Genomic DNA, 18,711 nt, shown 5'->3' with positions numbered 1-18,711 from the left:
GTGGAAGTACATTAACATAAAAAAAATTGAAAAAAAAAGTTCTTTTTTTTAAAAAAAGTTGTTTCACAGTACAAACTTTATGTAACAAAATATACTAAAGTTATTTCTTCCCATCTTCGTCCAACTGGCGACTTTCGGCGGTTCAAAGTGGGAGCAATATGCCAACAAAATATAAAGGATGGCATAAATTCCCCAACAACAAGCACATGCCCTTGCTCCTCATCCTCATCACTTTTTTCATGGATCCTCTTCATCTCCTCCTCAGCCAATCACATAATTAAAAACCCTTCCTCATGATGATCCAAGGATTTTGTATATATAATGCAGAGAATCTCATCATGCCACCATTACAGAAATGGTGGGAGAGTGACAGAACACGCTCTCGACAACCTAGCCAGCTAGAAACAATAATAATGGTCATTATTAAGCAAGACAATAAACATTACACATGATCATACAGAATAAAAGGAAGTTTTACGAACACATCTTCTTCTTCTATTGTTACTTCATGCCCCTAGCTAGCTATAATTAACAAATCCCTTCAAATATATTTCCTCTTATACTTGGACTTACTACATATATGTAAAAAGAAAAAAGAAAAATCATGGTGCAGAGACTTCCAGGCTTCAAAGCTCAATGAGCCTGCATGTTTCCTTTTCTTTGTGGACAGTTGGGATCAGCTGACCATCACATTAACCTGGGAAAAAAGCACTTCAACTCCTGTTCTTGCACTTCTCCACAGCTCTTGGGGCTGCAATTAGAAAGATCAAGAAAGGTTCATGTTAATCTTACTATATAGTACCATTCTCAAGGTATATGTAGTTCATAGATGCATGGTAATATTGGCAGGTCTGTACTAACCGAGTCCGATGGCCTCAGACCCTTTCATGATCCTCAAGCGCTTGCATGAATCGACAAACATTCTGCAAAATTAGTGAAGAATTGGTTATTTATAATTAGTTTCAGTGATCAAATAATGTTGTCTTGATCGATGCAGTAATCATTAAGAGGTTAAAGACCACATATATGAAAGAAATTAATTAAGAACTTACCCCCATGGAACATCTCCCACAAGCATCCAGTCTCCATCCTTGTCTTCATAAGTTGGCACATACTCAGAACTATTCAAAAGATCTATCAATTTGCTTTCGTTCATGAATTCTTTCGTTCCTTGCGAGCCACAGTTACCTTTAATGTGCAAGATAATTATTCAGATCCATGTGTTATATAAATCTTGATAATCGAATTGGAATTATAAATACATTTAACATCTTAATTAATGATTACCGATGGTGAAGGAGCTGAACATTTTGCCTAGAGCATCAGAGAGTTCTCGGTAGCTCTTGTATAATTTCAAGTCCACTTTTCGTAAGTATGGGGCACCATCCATGCTAACCTTAACGAAAGCTGCACCAGTGGCGCCGCTGCTACTGGCCTTTTCACCCTCGTCGTTGCTGTTCTTCTGGACGGCCATGACATTCTTACGGAATGATCTGATGGGTGGCCAACCCACAACTTGTGCCCTGAAAATTGATTTGAAATGCAGATTTAACATAAGATTCTAATAATCAACCCTCTTAATTAGAACTATTAATTAATTTCACACGAAAATAGTAAATATCAACTCTAAAGTTATTAAATCCGATTTAATCTTGATTTCATAAGAGATATAAGGTTGATCTGATCATATTAAGCTATTTGATTAATTTAATCAAAATCTAAATTAATTTTTTTTTTTAAAAAACAATATAATTTAACTTAATAAAATATTTTGATTGGCCCGAAAATACTGTCCATCCTTTAAACTCAAACCCAAGCTTTGCATCATGTAAAGTGCCGCAGCTACTGTTTTTTTTTTTTTTTTTTTTAAAAAAAAAAAGGGAATTCTTACAAACAGGAAAGTACAATACACTAATTTTATAATATTTCTTATGGCTCGTTAAGACATGAAAGGGGGGAAATCATATAAACTATGGTAGACAATGGATTTCCGTACAACAGAGAATTTTCGTTCACAACAGACCATCCTTTTTTCTTTTCTCTATCCTTAGTGTTTTTTTTCGGGTGTCGAGAAGAGTAAAGATTCCATATGTTCTGTTCTTTTCCTTCGTTACAGACAACAAGCCAAAGCCCTGAAAAATACAGCTAAGGAGGAGGAAACAGTGGAGCACATCTTCTTACAACTCTTCTATAAAATAATATTAAATATTACATTAATTATTTATAATAAATACACGCAAAAAAGAAAAAGATGATGGTAGGGGAAAGAGAAGACATTTTTATGTGAAAAAAACATCTTTAATTCATCAATATATTCTCTGAATATATGATTCGTTAAATCCAAGTTTTTAGCTCATCTGAATTAAATATTACGTACGACTAGCCAAGTTCAAATAATTAATTAATTAAATCAACTTCTTGCTTACCTGAGACGCTATTATACGTACGTAAACATACAAGTGGGTGGGCATTTTTAGCGCTCAGAAAAATAACATATTTAATTAGCAAAATATAAATCACAATATTAGCTAACTATCTATGAGTAACATGAGTGATTGAGAAGAAAAAAATGAAAAGAAAAGAAAAGCTTACTTGGACGGTGGCTTTGCAGGATCATTAGGGCGAGGAGCAACAGCTTTCTCCTTCATCGCTACTTTCTCCTGATCTGATCCATCCTTTCCAGTATCTTTAGTTGAAAGGTTAAGCTTCAAGTCAACCGTCTCTGAAAACCCTCTCTTCCCATTACTCTTTGCAGCCTCGGGATCATTTCCATTACTAACACCTCCAGGTAACCCTAGGCGTAGTTCAGTCTCTTCAAAATTCATCATGCTGTAGGTGCCAGCTGGTTCTGCTCCCATTACGCTGGTCATCGATCCTTCACAAAACCTCCAGTCCTTAAAAATAAGCACCAAACGCTCTTCTCTCTCTCTCTCTCTCTCTCTCTCTCTACGCCCCTTGTCTTCGTGTTGACGATGCTAATAATTTCTTGCTACTAATTATCTTGATGTAGAGAGGTTTATGGCATGCACATGTAATAAAGGTGGAGCAACAGTAGAAGCTTATAGTGCGAGAAGGGCCAAAGTAGCAATAGGGAGCAGTAATATATGGTTCTTGGGACGATGTGAGGGGGGATTTTGGAGGGTGCAGATGATGGCACGTGTACGGTCAAGGTCGCTGGACAGTCCCATGGATTGTCGGGGAAGTGAGGTCATGAATGATAGAATGATTGTGGTAATGCTATGCGAGTGGACAGGCCATGTTGGCTTTGGTATGCCCTTTTACTTTGTTTCCTGAGGCTCCACCATTTTAGGCAAATATGAAAGCTGGCACTGCAACTTGTATAAAAAAGGCGAAATCATGTTAGGTATTGTTTGTCAGTCTCGTATTGGATGTCTTTTAATTTTTTTATTTATTAAATAATAAAAATAATAATTTTTTATTTTTAAATATTATTTTTAACATCAGCGCATCTAAACCATACAAAAATATAAAAAATTAATTTTTTTAAAAATATTTAGTTAAACAATTGTTTGTAAAACTTAGGTTATGAATTTTGATCGGGTCACTTGAATTATCCCGAGTTGATCTCTAATTTTTATTTTGTAAAACAAAATGATATTGTTTTTGTTTAAGGCTCTATTTGTTTTACACCTGCTTTGCGTTTGCGGTGCAACAAAATTTGAGAATTTTTTATTTTTTTACTTCAAATTAATATTGTTTTGGTGTTTTTAAATTATTTTAATACTCTAATATAATATATATATATATATATATAATATATATATTATTTTGATGCATTTTCAAGTAAAAAACACTTTGAAAAACAATTATTACAACACTTTCACAAAACATTTTAGTATGCTTTTGTTACACAAAAACTTCAACAACAATTTTTACCAATCACATATCTAAATCCAACTAACCACACTTTTTAAACTTATTTTTTTAAACCACAGCCACAAAAGCTACCTAAAAAACAAACACACTCTAAAAACATGGTTTGTTACCGGGTCTTGCTGGGTTAACTAAGATTTTTGACTAAATCACCCGGTTTTTTTCTTCTCCTACTTTTGACCCTAAATCAACTGGGTTTTATATCAATTCTCCGGATAAAACCGAATTTTAAAACTATTTGCCGAATATAGGTGCAGCCGGCGCGCATGCAATATGTGAGATTAGATCATTTCCAATTTGGAAAAAAAGGAGGTATCCCTGTCATTCCAAGGTTACTTCAATATCTTTTCAATCTTCACGTAGGTTATGCAGTCTCCACTTCCAGTGGTAAGCATTCAAAGCACCTCCATATAATGGCAACAATGTGTGCCACTAAACGATCACAAAAATAGTACAAGAGAAAGGGAATTAATGTTAGATAGAGAAAGAGGAACAAAAGGCATGCTTCAAAAACAAAAATTATAAAAAATGTGCACATTTACACGCATCATAATGTATAAAAATTATTTATGATCTTCCACTTAATAATAAGTATACAATAAATTGCCTTGGAATAACTCAACTGGTCTCCCAATGAATTTGTGTATGATCTTGACAAAATTGGAATCAAATCCACTTCACATCATTAATAGGAGATATTAGGAGAAGGGATAGATGTTAATTTTCTAAATTTTAATTTGAATTATTTTTAATATTGATATAGGCATATCTAAATTAATTAATAATTTGATTAACCAAACCAAACTTGATCGAATCAAAATAAAAATTAAAAAAAAAAAAAAAAAAGCATCATTGTTTTGATAGAGATTGATTTGACAATGGAAAAATTAAGTGCTTATTTATTGGTTATTTACTCGGTGAGACCCTGAGAGTAAAACCCTGAATCGAGCCTGTATAAACTTAATTCTTGCAAGGTAATATATATAAAATATAATATATATATATATATATATCAGTAACAAAAATAAATTTTCAAACTACGAGAGGATTTATATGATAGACCTGTGGTTGTTTTAAAAATATTTTTTTTGTTTGAAAATAATTAAAATAATTTAATTTTTTTAAAAAAATTATTTTTAATATTAGTATATCAAAACGATTTGAAAAAATTAAAAAAATATATTTAAATTTTTTTTTAAAATATAAAAACAAACAAGTTACGAATTTGCATGACTTTACGTATTGATTGCTCCCAGCTTCTATGTAGTAATGTTTATTTTATTTTTTTCATTTTCCACAAACTAGCTAGATGATGATTTTCTGCTGCTCTAGAAGGAGCTTCAATCCAATCAAAATACAGGCCGGTTGATCGTGGAGCACTAGAAAACAAGCAAGATTTGTCAATTTATCTGGACGGAGAAAAGAAAAGGGAAAAACAATGGGCAATGTTCCCATTGAAAAACAATTCATCATGTTTTTGCATGGATATTCCGAGTTCAATCATTAATCCTGTCAACTCAGCAATGAAATTAGTCTCGATATAAGGCATGCTTTACGGTGAAAATATAAAAAAATTCAGAGATAAATACAATAAACTAATGTCTTTAGTCGTTGAGCTAATTAATTTAATTTTCTCATATATATCAAGATTTCTCAAACGGAAAGCTCAAGATGCCAAGCGGTTTTTCGAGCATTGATTAACAACGCAGTATATGAACAATTATTTAGACATTTACAGAATATTCACCGTGGAATAATATTGCCGAGAATATACCGGAAAATAAAGATTGATGTCTTCTCCGACAACGATGGACTCGAGTTTTAATTAATTAATAAATCGACTCAAGCTATTTTTCAAAGTATCATGAACTTGAACAGAAGAGAATTATTAAAGGGCTCCATTGAATTATTAAGCAGAAGAAATCCATCGACCAATCTAAAGTTTTATAGCAAAAGAAAAGCAAGCCGAGTAGCTTGTGAATTTGGTGTGATGGTGCTCGATGGCCAATCATGGCGTAGCCCACAAGCAGATAGATGAGAATTATAATGCCCCCAAAAGTTGACAAAACACAGAAAGCTAGGGAAGAAAGGGACTTGCCCTCTACTCCACAGTCCAAACAAATAAAATAAGAGAGAAGGGTGATCAAACCCCATGCCAACCAGTCCCAACACTCAGATGTCCCCTCGTGTGGGCGGGGTCCGCCGTACCCGCCACCACCACCACCACCAAACAAAAGTCCACTGTCACCTTCACTGGACCTGAACACGTGTGAGCTATCACAGGTTGGAACACCGTAGGTAGGAAGCACTGTCCATATCCATGAGAGACATCACGCGTGTGGACGATATTAGGTCAGTTTAATTTCCCTTCCTCTATCTAACCACAAGGCCCAAGCAGTTATATTACAATTTACAAACGCGGATTCAATCAGAAACCCTTATCCTTACAAAAAAAAAGAAGTACCATATTTGGGGTCCATACTCTCATCTTAAGATGGATTTGAGATTGTGATTATGGTTGATTTTTAAAGTATTTTTAACTTAAAAATATATTAAAATAATTTTATTTTTATTTTTTAAAAATTATTTTTGATATCAGCACATCAAAACGATCCAAAACACTAAAAAATATTAATTTTAAGCAAAAACAAATTCAAAATGTTTAAGAATATGGGTTGGATCGCGTTCCTCAAATAGTCCCTTAAAAAAATTCCTCTCTCTCGAATAATAGTTGTAAGACCTGCTTTGGAATCGATTAAAAGAAGTGTAGTTTATTGGGTAAACATGTGAATTATATCAAGTTAAATAAATTATTTTTATTAAAATATTGTATATTTTTTAATTTTAAAGTTGCTTCGATTGAATTATATTATTAAAAAACTTAATTAGATCAATCAAGTTTTACCAGTGTTTTTTTGGAAAAGATCGATATATTAAAAAGACTAACCAGAAAGTAACAAATAACAAGATATATGAAAGAAAAAAAAAATCACAAAAACAGAAAACAAACACATAAAAAAACCAACAAATATATAGCCCAAAAAAATACATCACGTTTTACTGGTTGAATAACTTTTCTTGTTGAATTTAATTAAAAACCCTTAGCGAGTCATGAATTTATATCATTAAGTGACCTTAAACTAAGCGGAATTTTATACTGAGGAATATGCCCACCATGTTACTATATGCTCAAGTAAACTGTTTTATTAACAGTTACCATACGGCCCCAGATCCACACTTCGTATACATTTATTGCCAATATATATATATATATTGGTTTGATCCATACCTTTCTTCTTCCGTCCATTTTTGCCAAGTGACCAACTGCTGCATCACTGATCTTATGATTAATTTCTAGCCTAAAATATAACGGTTGTTGATGATGCTTGCTGGTAATATTGCAAGTAAATTTCAGGGTTTTTGATCGATGATGACTAAATTGCTCGGTAATTATTCTAGAAAAATCACTTAATAAATCTCGGTGAATCTGGGGCCATGAGACAGAAGCATCGAAACTTGATTCTTCTGGATTGCATGGGACAAATCCATACGGCAACGTATCTCGATTTCAAGCTTTGCAGATAAACCCTATCGCCAATCTTAATCAAGAACAGTTGAATTGTCACTCTAAGTGCAGGTTATTGGATTATGCATAACGAGCATGATAATTATTTATTATATCTGTCTAATTGCTAGCTTTATACCGATTTGTTTTTGTATTAAAAAAAATATTTTAAATTAAGCTTTTTTATTTTTTTATATTATTTTGATATGTTGGTGTAAAAAATATATTTTAAAAAAAATTATTATAAACACAACTGTAATATAATGACAAGGACTATGATCGTTGAGATAGGATACAGATCACTTTCTCAAAACATTTCTTATCAAAATCCCCCACACGTACATCTAAATCTTGAACGTGGCCGAGTTAAGTTCACGAGTGGATTGTCTCCCTCGTACTCTGACAAGATTTTATTGACAGGCAGTGATGGTTTTTATATATATATATATATATATATATATATATATGAGAACAACAACAGATACGCATGGCTGATCAATAGCAGGTGCATGAATCTTGAATTTAATCTTGGACTCGTAATGGATAGGGTTTTTACAATGAATTTGATGCGCCAAGAGCCGAAACTGTTCAGTGTATTTCCCTTGAATTGCGTAAAAAACATCTTGATTTATGAATCCATGTTCTATAGTCGATGCTTGCGCACATTGGACAATCTTTATTTAAATCTGAGATTTATATGGGTCTTTGTATACTATATTCTTGCAGAAACGGCCGGTTTCTTTCTAAACAGCGGCGGCCATGAGTTTAGGCTGTTGACTGTTATACACAAAATATACCAGAACTTTAGCTAGGTTTACATGATCTTTTTTTCCGGCGAGGAGCATGAGAGGAGATCCCTTCTAACAAGTGCCCTTTTTAAAAGCTGAACTTATATTTTTATATTTTTTGAAATAGAGATCGGTTCAACCAATCACTGGGTTTTTTAATAGACTTTAAAAAGTATCATAAATGAAAAGAAGAGAAAACTTAATTAATTAATTACTTGGTTGATTTACATGATTTACGGGTCATTCCCTAAATACGCGTTAGAATGAAATTAAAAACTGAGATTCTGTCAAGATGTTGGGTAGCAAATTAAAGCATAAGAAAAACGAAGGGCTTTTGGAGAATAAAAAAATGATGGAAATTAAAGAAGAATCATTATTAGCTGGAGGTGGCTTTCAAGGGACCCATCTGGTCGATGCTAATTGAAAGGGGGGCTCCAGGCTGGCAGGCCATGATTGGAGGAGAGACCCTAACCAGACACCGGAGAAAATGCTCATAATGCAGTGTCATAGATCAACCAGAGTAGTGGACCCTCCGTGTCTCCCTGCTGTTCCAAAATTATCAGTTTAAATGAGTGTTTGGTTATGCGGTTTAAGAAAGTGTTTTTCAAACTGTTTGTGTCTCTTCTTGTATAATTACAGTACTAATATTTTTTATTTTTAAAATAAATATTTTAAATATTTTTAAAAAATTATTTTTAATATTATTATATTAAAAATATATTAATTTAGAGTAAAAAGTAAAATAAAAGCTTTTTTTTTTAAAAAAAAATACTTTTAAAACACAAAAATAAAAAAAATATTAATTGTTCTTATGCTGGTGGGTGCAATAAAGCAAAGAATCATACCTAATGTGTGTTTGGAGTGTAGTAATAATTATTTTTTATTTTTTAAAAAAATTATTTTTGATCATTGTATATTAAAATGATTAAAAAAAATTAAGGTAAGGAAAAAATAAAAAATAAAATAATTTTTTAAAAAATATAAAAACATGAAATAAAAACAGGATGAGGTTTTAGAATTCTCCATACCCAAATCACATGATTTTTTCCTAATTTGGTTCGATACATTAGGACCATTTAGGATTGACGTGTCGGTGCCATGTAAATAGAAATGATCAACTTTTTTCTAGCATGAACCGAAAACTTTAACTATTCGTGCCCAGAATAAACGGCCATAAATCATAAGAAAAATACTTCATTAATTGGTCTATAGTTTACTAAATTGTATGGACTTGTTAATTTTTTTCTTATTCATATCCCGTTCAAGATCCAAATCACTGTAATTTGAATTAATTTTTATTTTAATTTTATTAAAAACAATTAAAATAATATATATTTTTTAAAAAAATAATTAAATTAGTTTTTAATTAAGTTTTGCCTGATTATGAATAAACTTATCAATTTATGCCATGTTTATTTTTTTACGTTTCAAAAATATTTTTAAAAGGATTTTATTTTTTTTTTTTAAATTAATATTTTTTGATGTTTTTAATTCATTTTAATATATTGATATTAAAAATAATTTTTTAAAAATAAAAAATATTATTTTATTATATTTTCAAATAAAAAACACTTTAAAAAAACAATTAAACTCTCAATCAACGCTTTTTAATCCAGTCAAACTCCATGTAAAGTGTTTTCAAACATAGATCAGGATGAAAAAACTAAATTAGTTATGTCATGATCCACTAGCCTAAACAAGCTGAGTTTAATATAGATATGGATAAAAACACAGCCACTAATTTATTTTATTTCTTTAATATATATATATATATATATATATATATATATATATATATAAAGAAATAAATTAGTGGCTGTGTTTTTTATCCATATCTAATGTATCAGTACTGGAGTCTTTTCCAGACTGATTTGAAGCTTATCCACTCAATCCCTTTTTTTTAAAAAAAATTGTAAATATCTATAAACATTAATTAATTTATCCATGAGGTGTTATCTCTATGACTTGGCAAAGCAACTAAGAGTCCCTGTTGCTTTTCATTGACACTGAATGTTTCATGGGAGCAAGGCTTAATTAAATCTTATCCAAATCCCAATTACTTGTGATTAGCTTGGCAATTTGACATCGGCAAGCTACCCTACTTTCATATATTCAAATGTCGTTTCAGGCAGTATTAGTTGGGCTTGAGGTTAAGGTTTGTGTCCAAGGTAGTGTTTGGTAACGTGGTGCAAACCGTGTTCCCTCCAATTTTTTTTTTTTTTATTAAAATTAAGTGTGGTTTATATTTTTTTGGATCGTTTTGATGTGTTGATATCAAAAATAATTTTTAAAAAATAAAAAAATTATTGGCATGTATTTTGGTATGAAAAATTATTTGAAAAAGCAACCGCTACCATATTGCCAAACATGCTCTAAGATCTATCAATAAAATAAAATTAAAAAATATTTTTTTGTGGTTGAGTTTGAGGATAATTGGATTATACCAAATCTCAATCTTAACCGCAATTACAAAAATGAACACATTCCTAAAGGATATAGTGTGATTTTTATTGGTTTGAAACGTTCGGTATTCTCAAGGTCTTTAGCTTTAATTTGAAATGAAAAAAAAAAAACCTTAATTAAATAGTTGACTTGAAAGACTTGCTACACTTGACTTAAAGCTAGTTTTAATGTGAACGGGAAAATACAATGATCCAATTAAAATTTTTCAGTTCAAACTCGATCAGGTCAATCCTTATTTCTTTTCTAAAAAACAATGAAATAACATTGATTTGATAAAAAAATATCAATTCAAGTTAATTTTTTGGCTCATGAATTGACTCGATAATCCAAACTATTTTCTAGGTTAGACAATTAGTAGTGATGTATAATTAACCAACTTTTTTGATCACCTAAATGAGATTTAGGAGAAAGAGGCGGTCTGGTTTTTAGTCTTCTTTTAAATATATTTTTTCTTTTAAATATTAATCTGAGAGGTGGATTATTGACCCATATGGTTTTCGAATTTTGTATTAATATGAAGAAGCGTTCCTCAATGCAAGCAATGGCTTCACATGTAAATATGCAAAATAGCTTCAACTCCCCCGAATCTAACGACCAGATTTAAAGAGCCCTAGGGTCTCACCCACACGCACCATGCCTTGCCCGTCGACGACAACCCATGTGGGCCCAACACACATGGGCTGCACCCAACCTCCACTCTTGATCAATCCAATGCTCCTCATTCCTTCCCGCGGAATCCTTCCATGCATCCTGACCGCTCATTTGAGAGACACGGTATTCAATGTGGGCGGCTCAGCTTTGTCCCCAACCTGTCCCCTAAATGTCATGACAACTTTATCTATTTTGCTGTTCATGTGACTAACACAATTAGCTGCCCATGTTCAAATTTGAGATTCCTTTCTCCAATGCTCTTAATCCACTCTCTTTTTAGGGTGTTTGTAGTCCACTTTCCCCACCAAATCTCTCTTTTTTTTAAAATAAAATAAAACCCAAATGCAAGTAAACATCATAATTTCATTGTTGAAAAAAAAAAAGAAAAAGAAATGAGTAGTCTTTGCTTTTTGGAATATGAATCATTGCACTTAAAAAGATTAAAATTCTAATATTTAGATAAAATAATTATCAAATTTCTACATGTATTTTACTAGGGAAATATTTATTGCAACAACTAACGAATTACTCTATGGTAATTTTTAATACTGTAATAGCGGTTACTTTTCAAAATATTTTTAATTTAAAAATATATCAAAATAATATATATTTTTTATTTTTTAAATTTATTTTTGACATCAGCATATCAAAACAATTAAAAAATAATTTGAAGGAAAACAAATTTAAAATTCTTAAAAAGAACAACATGACAACGTAAACAAACACAACCTACATGTTTTATACATATAATGGTTTTTTTTTTTTTTTTAATCTTGCCATTGATATGTATAGATTCCTTAATAATCTAATTTATTCACCTATCAAGAAGCCTTATAAATCAAAATAATTAAACCTTACATGTTATATTACTTAGTTTAATGTTTAAATTACGAGTTAGTTAAGTCAATTCAGATTAATTAAAATAATATTATTTTAAAATTTTAAATAGTTAAAAAAATGCTATTTGATTGTTTTTTTTTTTAAATCAAACCTATTTCAATTAACTTTCACGTATTTAAGGTTCGAGATTGAAATGCCATGTTAGACCATATTTAATGTCACGAATTATGTAACAGTTACTAAAATAAAAGGAATGTAAAAGAAAATAGAAACATGATTGATTAATAATAATATGTTATCCACGCGCCACGAGGGATGGAGATAATATTGTTTTTCTTTCCCCCAAACAATACTGTCCGTTGTCTTCAATTTCGTTGGTCAACTTGCATCTATAAAATACATATGCATTTCCTTCAACCCTCTCAAGTGCAATTACAACCACACAGGAAATACAGAAGGTTTAATTTGCTACCATTTCAGAAGAGGAACAAGCTTCAGTTTACGTCCAAAGATCGTTGAACAAAGAAAAGAGAAGTATGGAATTTGAGAGAGATCTTAACCTCGAGGCGACGGAGCTCAGATTAGGCCTACCGGGCACTGCCACAGAACAGTTGGAGAAGCAAACACCTAACTCAAATGTTACCAAGAGCAACAAAAGATCATTGCCTGACATGAATGAAGACTCTGCAGCAAGAAGCGAAAGTTCTAGCGTGTCTTCAAATGACAAAAAAAGCGATGAACAGGAAACTGCTCCACCCACCAAGTAAGTTGCCAGCTTCTGTACTTCAACACGAGAAAACACCACAGGTCTACATGAAATGTATCAAAACATGTTAGCTAGCTATATATGCTCTTGTTTATCCCTTCTAGTCTGGTTTTTTAGGGGTTTAACTTGGTGATTGTAAGATGTTTTAGGGTTGGGCGTGCATGGTTTTGAATAATGGACTGATTATAGGGCGGATCTGTGTGATTTTATAGGACTCGAGTGGTAGGGTGGCCACCAATCAGATCTTACAGGAAAAACTGTCTCCAATCAAAGAAACTAGAGGCTGAAGCTGCTGGACTATACGTGAAAGTTAGCATGGATGGAGCTCCTTATCTTAGAAAGATTGATTTGAAGGTCTACAAAGGATATCCAGAGCTCCTCGAGGTCGTAGAAGAAATGTTCAAATTCAAAGTTGGTGAGCACCCCCCCCCCCTAAAATTAACTTACAAAACATTGTGAAGAAATTAGTTTAATTAATGAGAGCTATAAGTGTGTGAAATTAAATTAAATTAAATACATTTTTTCTCAGGTGAGTATTCTGAAAGGGAAGGCTATAATGGATCAGAATATGTACCAACATATGAAGATAAAGATGGCGATTGGATGCTGGTTGGAGATGTTCCATGGGAGTAAGTTCCTCTTCTGTCGCTCTTAAATTAATTGCACCAGTGATTAATTAATTAGTTAGTTAATTACTCCAATATCTCGTTTACTTAAACTTACAAATATTTTTTTCTCAAAGTACAGAATGTTCATCAATTCATGCAAGAGGCTAAGAATCATGAAAGAGTCGGAGGCTAGAGGCTTGGGTTGCGCTGTGTAAAGCCTCACATGCAACGATCTTAACACAAGATGGATCGATCGAAGAGATGATCTGAAAAGAATCCATCTCCTTGATTATGAAGACTAGATCAGGTGCACTACTCTGAGCTAGCTTGGACTCCTCTCGATCGATCCAGGAAGAAATATAAATTATGGACCTGTTGCATGAAGAAAGAAACTGGATCTGTAGCTTTCCTTTTATGGGATCGATAGCATGTAATAGAGGATTTTAAAAGGGTTTGTTAACTAGGAGATTACAGATCTTCTTGTATAGTTAGCATATCTGCTTTTGGAATGCAATTGTACAGAGAAATACATATATATATATATATATATATATATGGTCACAAGTTTTTTCCATCTACCAATGAAATGAAAGGCTTAATTAAGTTTTCATGCTATAAGATCCATTCTCCGTACCAGACGAAGGTAGTAATCCGATGTAAGAATTCTAATAAATGCAAAACACCTTTTTAACCCTTGTATGTTTAATGTTATATATATATAAACATTACATTCTAAGAACAAAGTTTGTTATGAAATAAATGATTTGCAAAAAAAATGGTGTTATATATATATACGTCAAGAATAAAAAAAAATTATAAATTGTTTTATCCTAATGGTTTATTAGCATTTATACCTCATGAATTTTATATCTTTTTATTTGAATAAAAAGACTGAAAAATCATTCTATTTTTATAATATTAATGATAAATAAATATTTTTTACATATATATTAATAAAAAATAAACATCTTTTACATAAATATTAATAAAAAAAAATATATCTCAGTTATAATATAATAAAAAAATAATAAGTCATATAAATAAATATATCTCATATGAATATTATAGAAGTCAAGGTTGAGTAAAAATTTCTAAAGAATTAGGTGTTGGGCTTGAGTCATAAGCCCGAGCCCAAATAATTTTCAAAACTAGATTTGATATTTGGATCACAAGATGCTAGGCTGGTTGACCTAGGATAGTCTTAACATAATGTACAAATCCATTAAATATTAATAAATTTTTTTTTTTTAAAAAATATTGATAAACCATGTTCCATCATTACGTACCATAAGGGATGAAAATTGGATTCTCTTTGTCTTCCATAACGTGAACATAATTTTATTTTTTTTGTCCATAGTAGAAAAGCTTTGAGGAATGGGAACAATACAAAAGGACATGCCATGGGCAGTGCAATCTACTAATTAATATATGTGTGCTCGGAACAATTTCCATGTGAAAAAAATGTAGATCACTTTGATGTTGGGAATATTTGATAATTATTTATACCTTTGTAACATGTAACCTATGCTTATAATAAAAAATAAAAATAAAGATATTTTCGAACAAATAAAATAAGTGAATTTATAATATTGAATGGCCGATAACTATCATCTTATCGATCTATTTTTTTTTAAAAATAAATTGAGTTCTTAATAAATTATGATTATTATGAATGGTTTGGATGTGTGATTGCGGTTGTTTTTTAAAGTGTTTTTTATTTAGAAATGTATTAAAATAATATTTTTTTTATTTTTTAAAAATTATTTTTAATATCAGCAAATAAAAATAATCTGAAAACATAAAAAAAATATTAATTTGAAAAAAAAATAAAAAAATAATTTTTTTTTAAAAATATTTTTAAAATAAAAAAATAAACAGAAATTAATCAACTCTAAAATTAAACATTTGGCTGAAGCCTCGACAACATGTTTGAAATATGTGGTGGAAGCCTTGATTGGGTTTTAATTCAAATTAATTAATTTGTTCCTTTAACATATTCGGTTGAAGTATTAAGAGCGTGTTTGGCAGTGTGGTAGCGGTTGCTTTTCAAATAGCTTTTCGTGCCGAAATACATGCAAATGATGTTTTTTTATTTTTTAAAAATCATTTTTGACATCAGCACATCAAAACGATCCAAAAAGTACAACCGTAACTCAATTTTAGTAAAAAAAAAAAAAAAAAATTTGAAATTTGTCAAAACGCAGTTACAAACGCAGAAACAAACACTTCCTTATATTGAAATGAAACACAAGTTTAATTGAAATGATACATGTTCAAACTTTCATTTTTTATAATTTAACCCTTAATTCTTTATTATTTTTTTTTTATTCCTAAATTCTTTAGTATCACAATTTAACGTACGAGTTAGCTTCTCTTAACGTATATATGATGCATGGATAGAAACCTTCCTGACTAAAATATCTTTGATGTCCATAATAACTGCCCCAAGGTGATGAAATTGAGTATGATCATCATACACTAGGCGTAATTCTTCCAAGAAATCTGAATTACAAGAAGAAATCTTGTTACCTTGATTCCAAGCAACCAGCAAAACCATGTTTAAGGGACAATAGTTCTGGAAGAAGGTTTGTACTGTAACCTGCAAAAACTGAGAAACCCACTAGCATCTACCATCTCCATTCCCAAGAGAGCTTCCATCCACATCTAACTTAAACTGCATCTGATTCTGTGAGATCACAATTGTTATCAGTAGTTTCCCGGGCTGCGTGGAAATCAGCTGCTAGGTAGCTAATCTGCCGCAAAAGCCAGACATCCCCACTGTATTTATAGTATCTCGCGGCCTCCATAAACCACAATCCTGCCGGGAAAGTAACAGATACGCCACTTGTTGCAAGATTTGTGATCCATGTAATGATGTCTGCTCCCCAGAAGCTATGACAGTTCGTGATTCCCAAAGAAGCCCCGACTTGTCTAGAAAAACAGAGTCTCTTAAACAATGTATATTGTTCTCTATCTCCTATATATGAACATCTACTGCAAAGAGGGTCTGAGATGATGTTGCGCTTGAACAGTAGCTTGTTTGTGGGAACACTATTTCTTGCTTCTCGATTGGTGTATAAAATTCATTACCTCTTGAGATTATCTAAGAAAGGTTAGAGCATGTTAGCAAGAACCTCAGTGATTACCTTATAGATCACAATGCAGAGACTAATAAGGCGAAACTGCTTAAGAGTAGTTGACCGCCTCTCCTCTTTTGGAATTAAGACAATCAAGGTCTCAGATAGATCTGAATCAAAGGAACCATATTGTACAAATGCTGATCGAACTGGATCCCAGACATCATCTCCCATAACATACCAATATTGCTTAAAGAATAAAGGTTGAATGCCATCTTTTCCTGGAGCTTTATAGGACCCCATGCTTGTTAGGGCCGAATAAACCTCATCATGGACAAAACACAAGTTTCTGAAGGTTACTAATACCACGGGAAGATAGAATTGACAATGGCCCCCCCTCCATATTATCCCGACGCATTGGTTCAGCCGAACGGAAGAGATTATTGTAAAAAAGGAGAGCCTCGTCTTGCAACTTCGAATTATCTGAACACCAAACCCCATCTGTTATGAAAAGCTCATTAATACGATTTCACCTTCTTCGGATAGTGGTATGAGCATGAAAGAAATTAGAATTCCTGTCACCATGGCTAACCCATTTTTCTCTAGATTTCTGAAACCAGAGGAGCTCTTCTTATTGAAGGACTAAATTGTAGTCTTTACGAAGCCGACGCTCTAAGGATAGAAGAGCCTCATCCACATAGCTTTCTAGTCAACGCTGAATACCGTTTAACCTTGCTTCAAGCCTTCTTTTCCGCTGGAAAATGTTACCGAAAATGTTTTTATTGAAGTCAATAGAGTCCTGACGAACTTCTTGAAGACCTTGAAGAACGTTATGGTCACTTCTCCCCCAAGCATTACTGACAAGTTCTTGGTAACTGGGATGGGGAGTCCAAGCCTCTTCAAATTTGAAAGGTCCACCACCAGCCCTGGCCTGCTTTCTACTAAATCGCAGAATAATCGGATTATGGTCAGAATAGAGAAGACATAAGTTCTCCACAAATGCTTCGGGAAAGGTTATGTGCCATTCAAGATTTGATAAGGCTCTATCGAGACTTTTAGCCAAATACCGACCACCATGGATGTGACAGTGCCAAGTGAACCCCGGCCCCTGATATCCCAGATCAACCAGGTTGCAGGTAGCCATCAAGTGAAGGAATTTAGACGCCCTGGATCAAGAGAATAAGCCCCCACTGTTCTCAGCTGGAGACGTGATTTCATTGAAGTCTCCCATGAGAGCCCAGGGACCCTGAACATTATCCTTCATCGAACGCAGATACTCCTAAAGCTGAAATCTGGAACTGGGGATGGGAGAAGCATAAATAGCAGAGAGATACCACAAGTTCCCACCCAAGGATATCTGAACTGTACTAACACATTGGTTAGTAACATCAATAATAGAAGTAGATAAAGCAGTAGTAGATGAGAGTAGTCATACGCCTCCTGCATGATCCTGAGCATCGGCAATGGCCACGGGCGAGTAGCCAATCTCAGCATAGAATTTTTTCACCTTCACAAAACTGACATGAGTCTCAAGCAGGATGATGAAAGTGGGATGATACCTTCTTACCAAGTTCCATCCGAGTCTTCACGTCTAGCCCGTCTCTTCTTTAATTTGATTCCAGGCCTTAGATGAGGTAAATTAGTCCTGCTATCCAACACAGAAATAGGTCCTCTAGACTTTGTTGAATTTTATGATCCCCCTATCTCCCTTAGCTTTTTTCTTCTTAGTAATGGTTAACCATTCCCCGTGAACCTTGCTAGGTCCAGCTGATTTCATTGTATCTGTTACAATAGATTGGCTGGATACCGTACCTGATGCTTCCGCCGCTTGTGACTCTGAAACATGCATCTCCGCCTCTGGCACGACGGCTTCTGACACATTCTCCATCGGACAAGCTCTTCCTAAGCGTCCATAGCAGCCATAAATCCCACAAATAATACGAAGCCCCTCGCATTCAATATTATACCAGTTCATATCAACTCTTATAGGATTGCCAATAGCTGACGCCATTGCCAACAAGAGATGAAAACCAGGTTACGAATCCAAACCATTGTTCGA

General features: G+C 32.8%; 2 protein-coding genes across 2 annotated transcripts; one reads left to right on the top strand and one right to left on the bottom strand.

Moving 5' to 3' along the window:
• Positions 1–399: 399 nt before the first annotated feature.
• LOC118051502 (auxin-responsive protein IAA14) lies at positions 400–3,077 on the bottom strand. The gene is made up of 5 exons (XM_035062172.2): positions 2,593–3,077; positions 1,288–1,523; positions 1,053–1,188; positions 862–923; positions 400–751 (listed from the first exon to the last, which is right to left on the bottom strand). The coding sequence occupies exons 1-5, from the start codon at positions 2,868–2,870 to the stop codon at positions 714–716; spliced, it is 750 nt and encodes a 249-aa protein (XP_034918063.1). The 5' UTR covers positions 2,871–3,077; the 3' UTR covers positions 400–713.
• Positions 3,078–12,598: 9,521 nt separating this feature from the next.
• LOC118051503 (auxin-induced protein 22B) lies at positions 12,599–14,153 on the top strand. The gene is made up of 4 exons (XM_035062173.2): positions 12,599–12,964; positions 13,180–13,382; positions 13,497–13,596; positions 13,715–14,153. Exons 1-4 carry the CDS (start codon positions 12,738–12,740, stop codon positions 13,788–13,790), a joined length of 606 nt encoding a protein of 201 aa, XP_034918064.1. The 5' UTR covers positions 12,599–12,737; the 3' UTR covers positions 13,791–14,153.
• Positions 14,154–18,711: the final 4,558 nt, after the last annotated feature.

The sequence above is a fragment of the Populus alba genome, chromosome 5, assembly GCF_005239225.2.
Source record: "Populus alba chromosome 5, ASM523922v2, whole genome shotgun sequence".
Lineage (NCBI taxonomy): Eukaryota > Viridiplantae > Streptophyta > Magnoliopsida > Malpighiales > Salicaceae > Populus > Populus alba.
The sequence above is the reverse complement of the archived record's forward strand: the minus strand, read 5'-3'. Positions and strand labels throughout refer to the sequence as shown.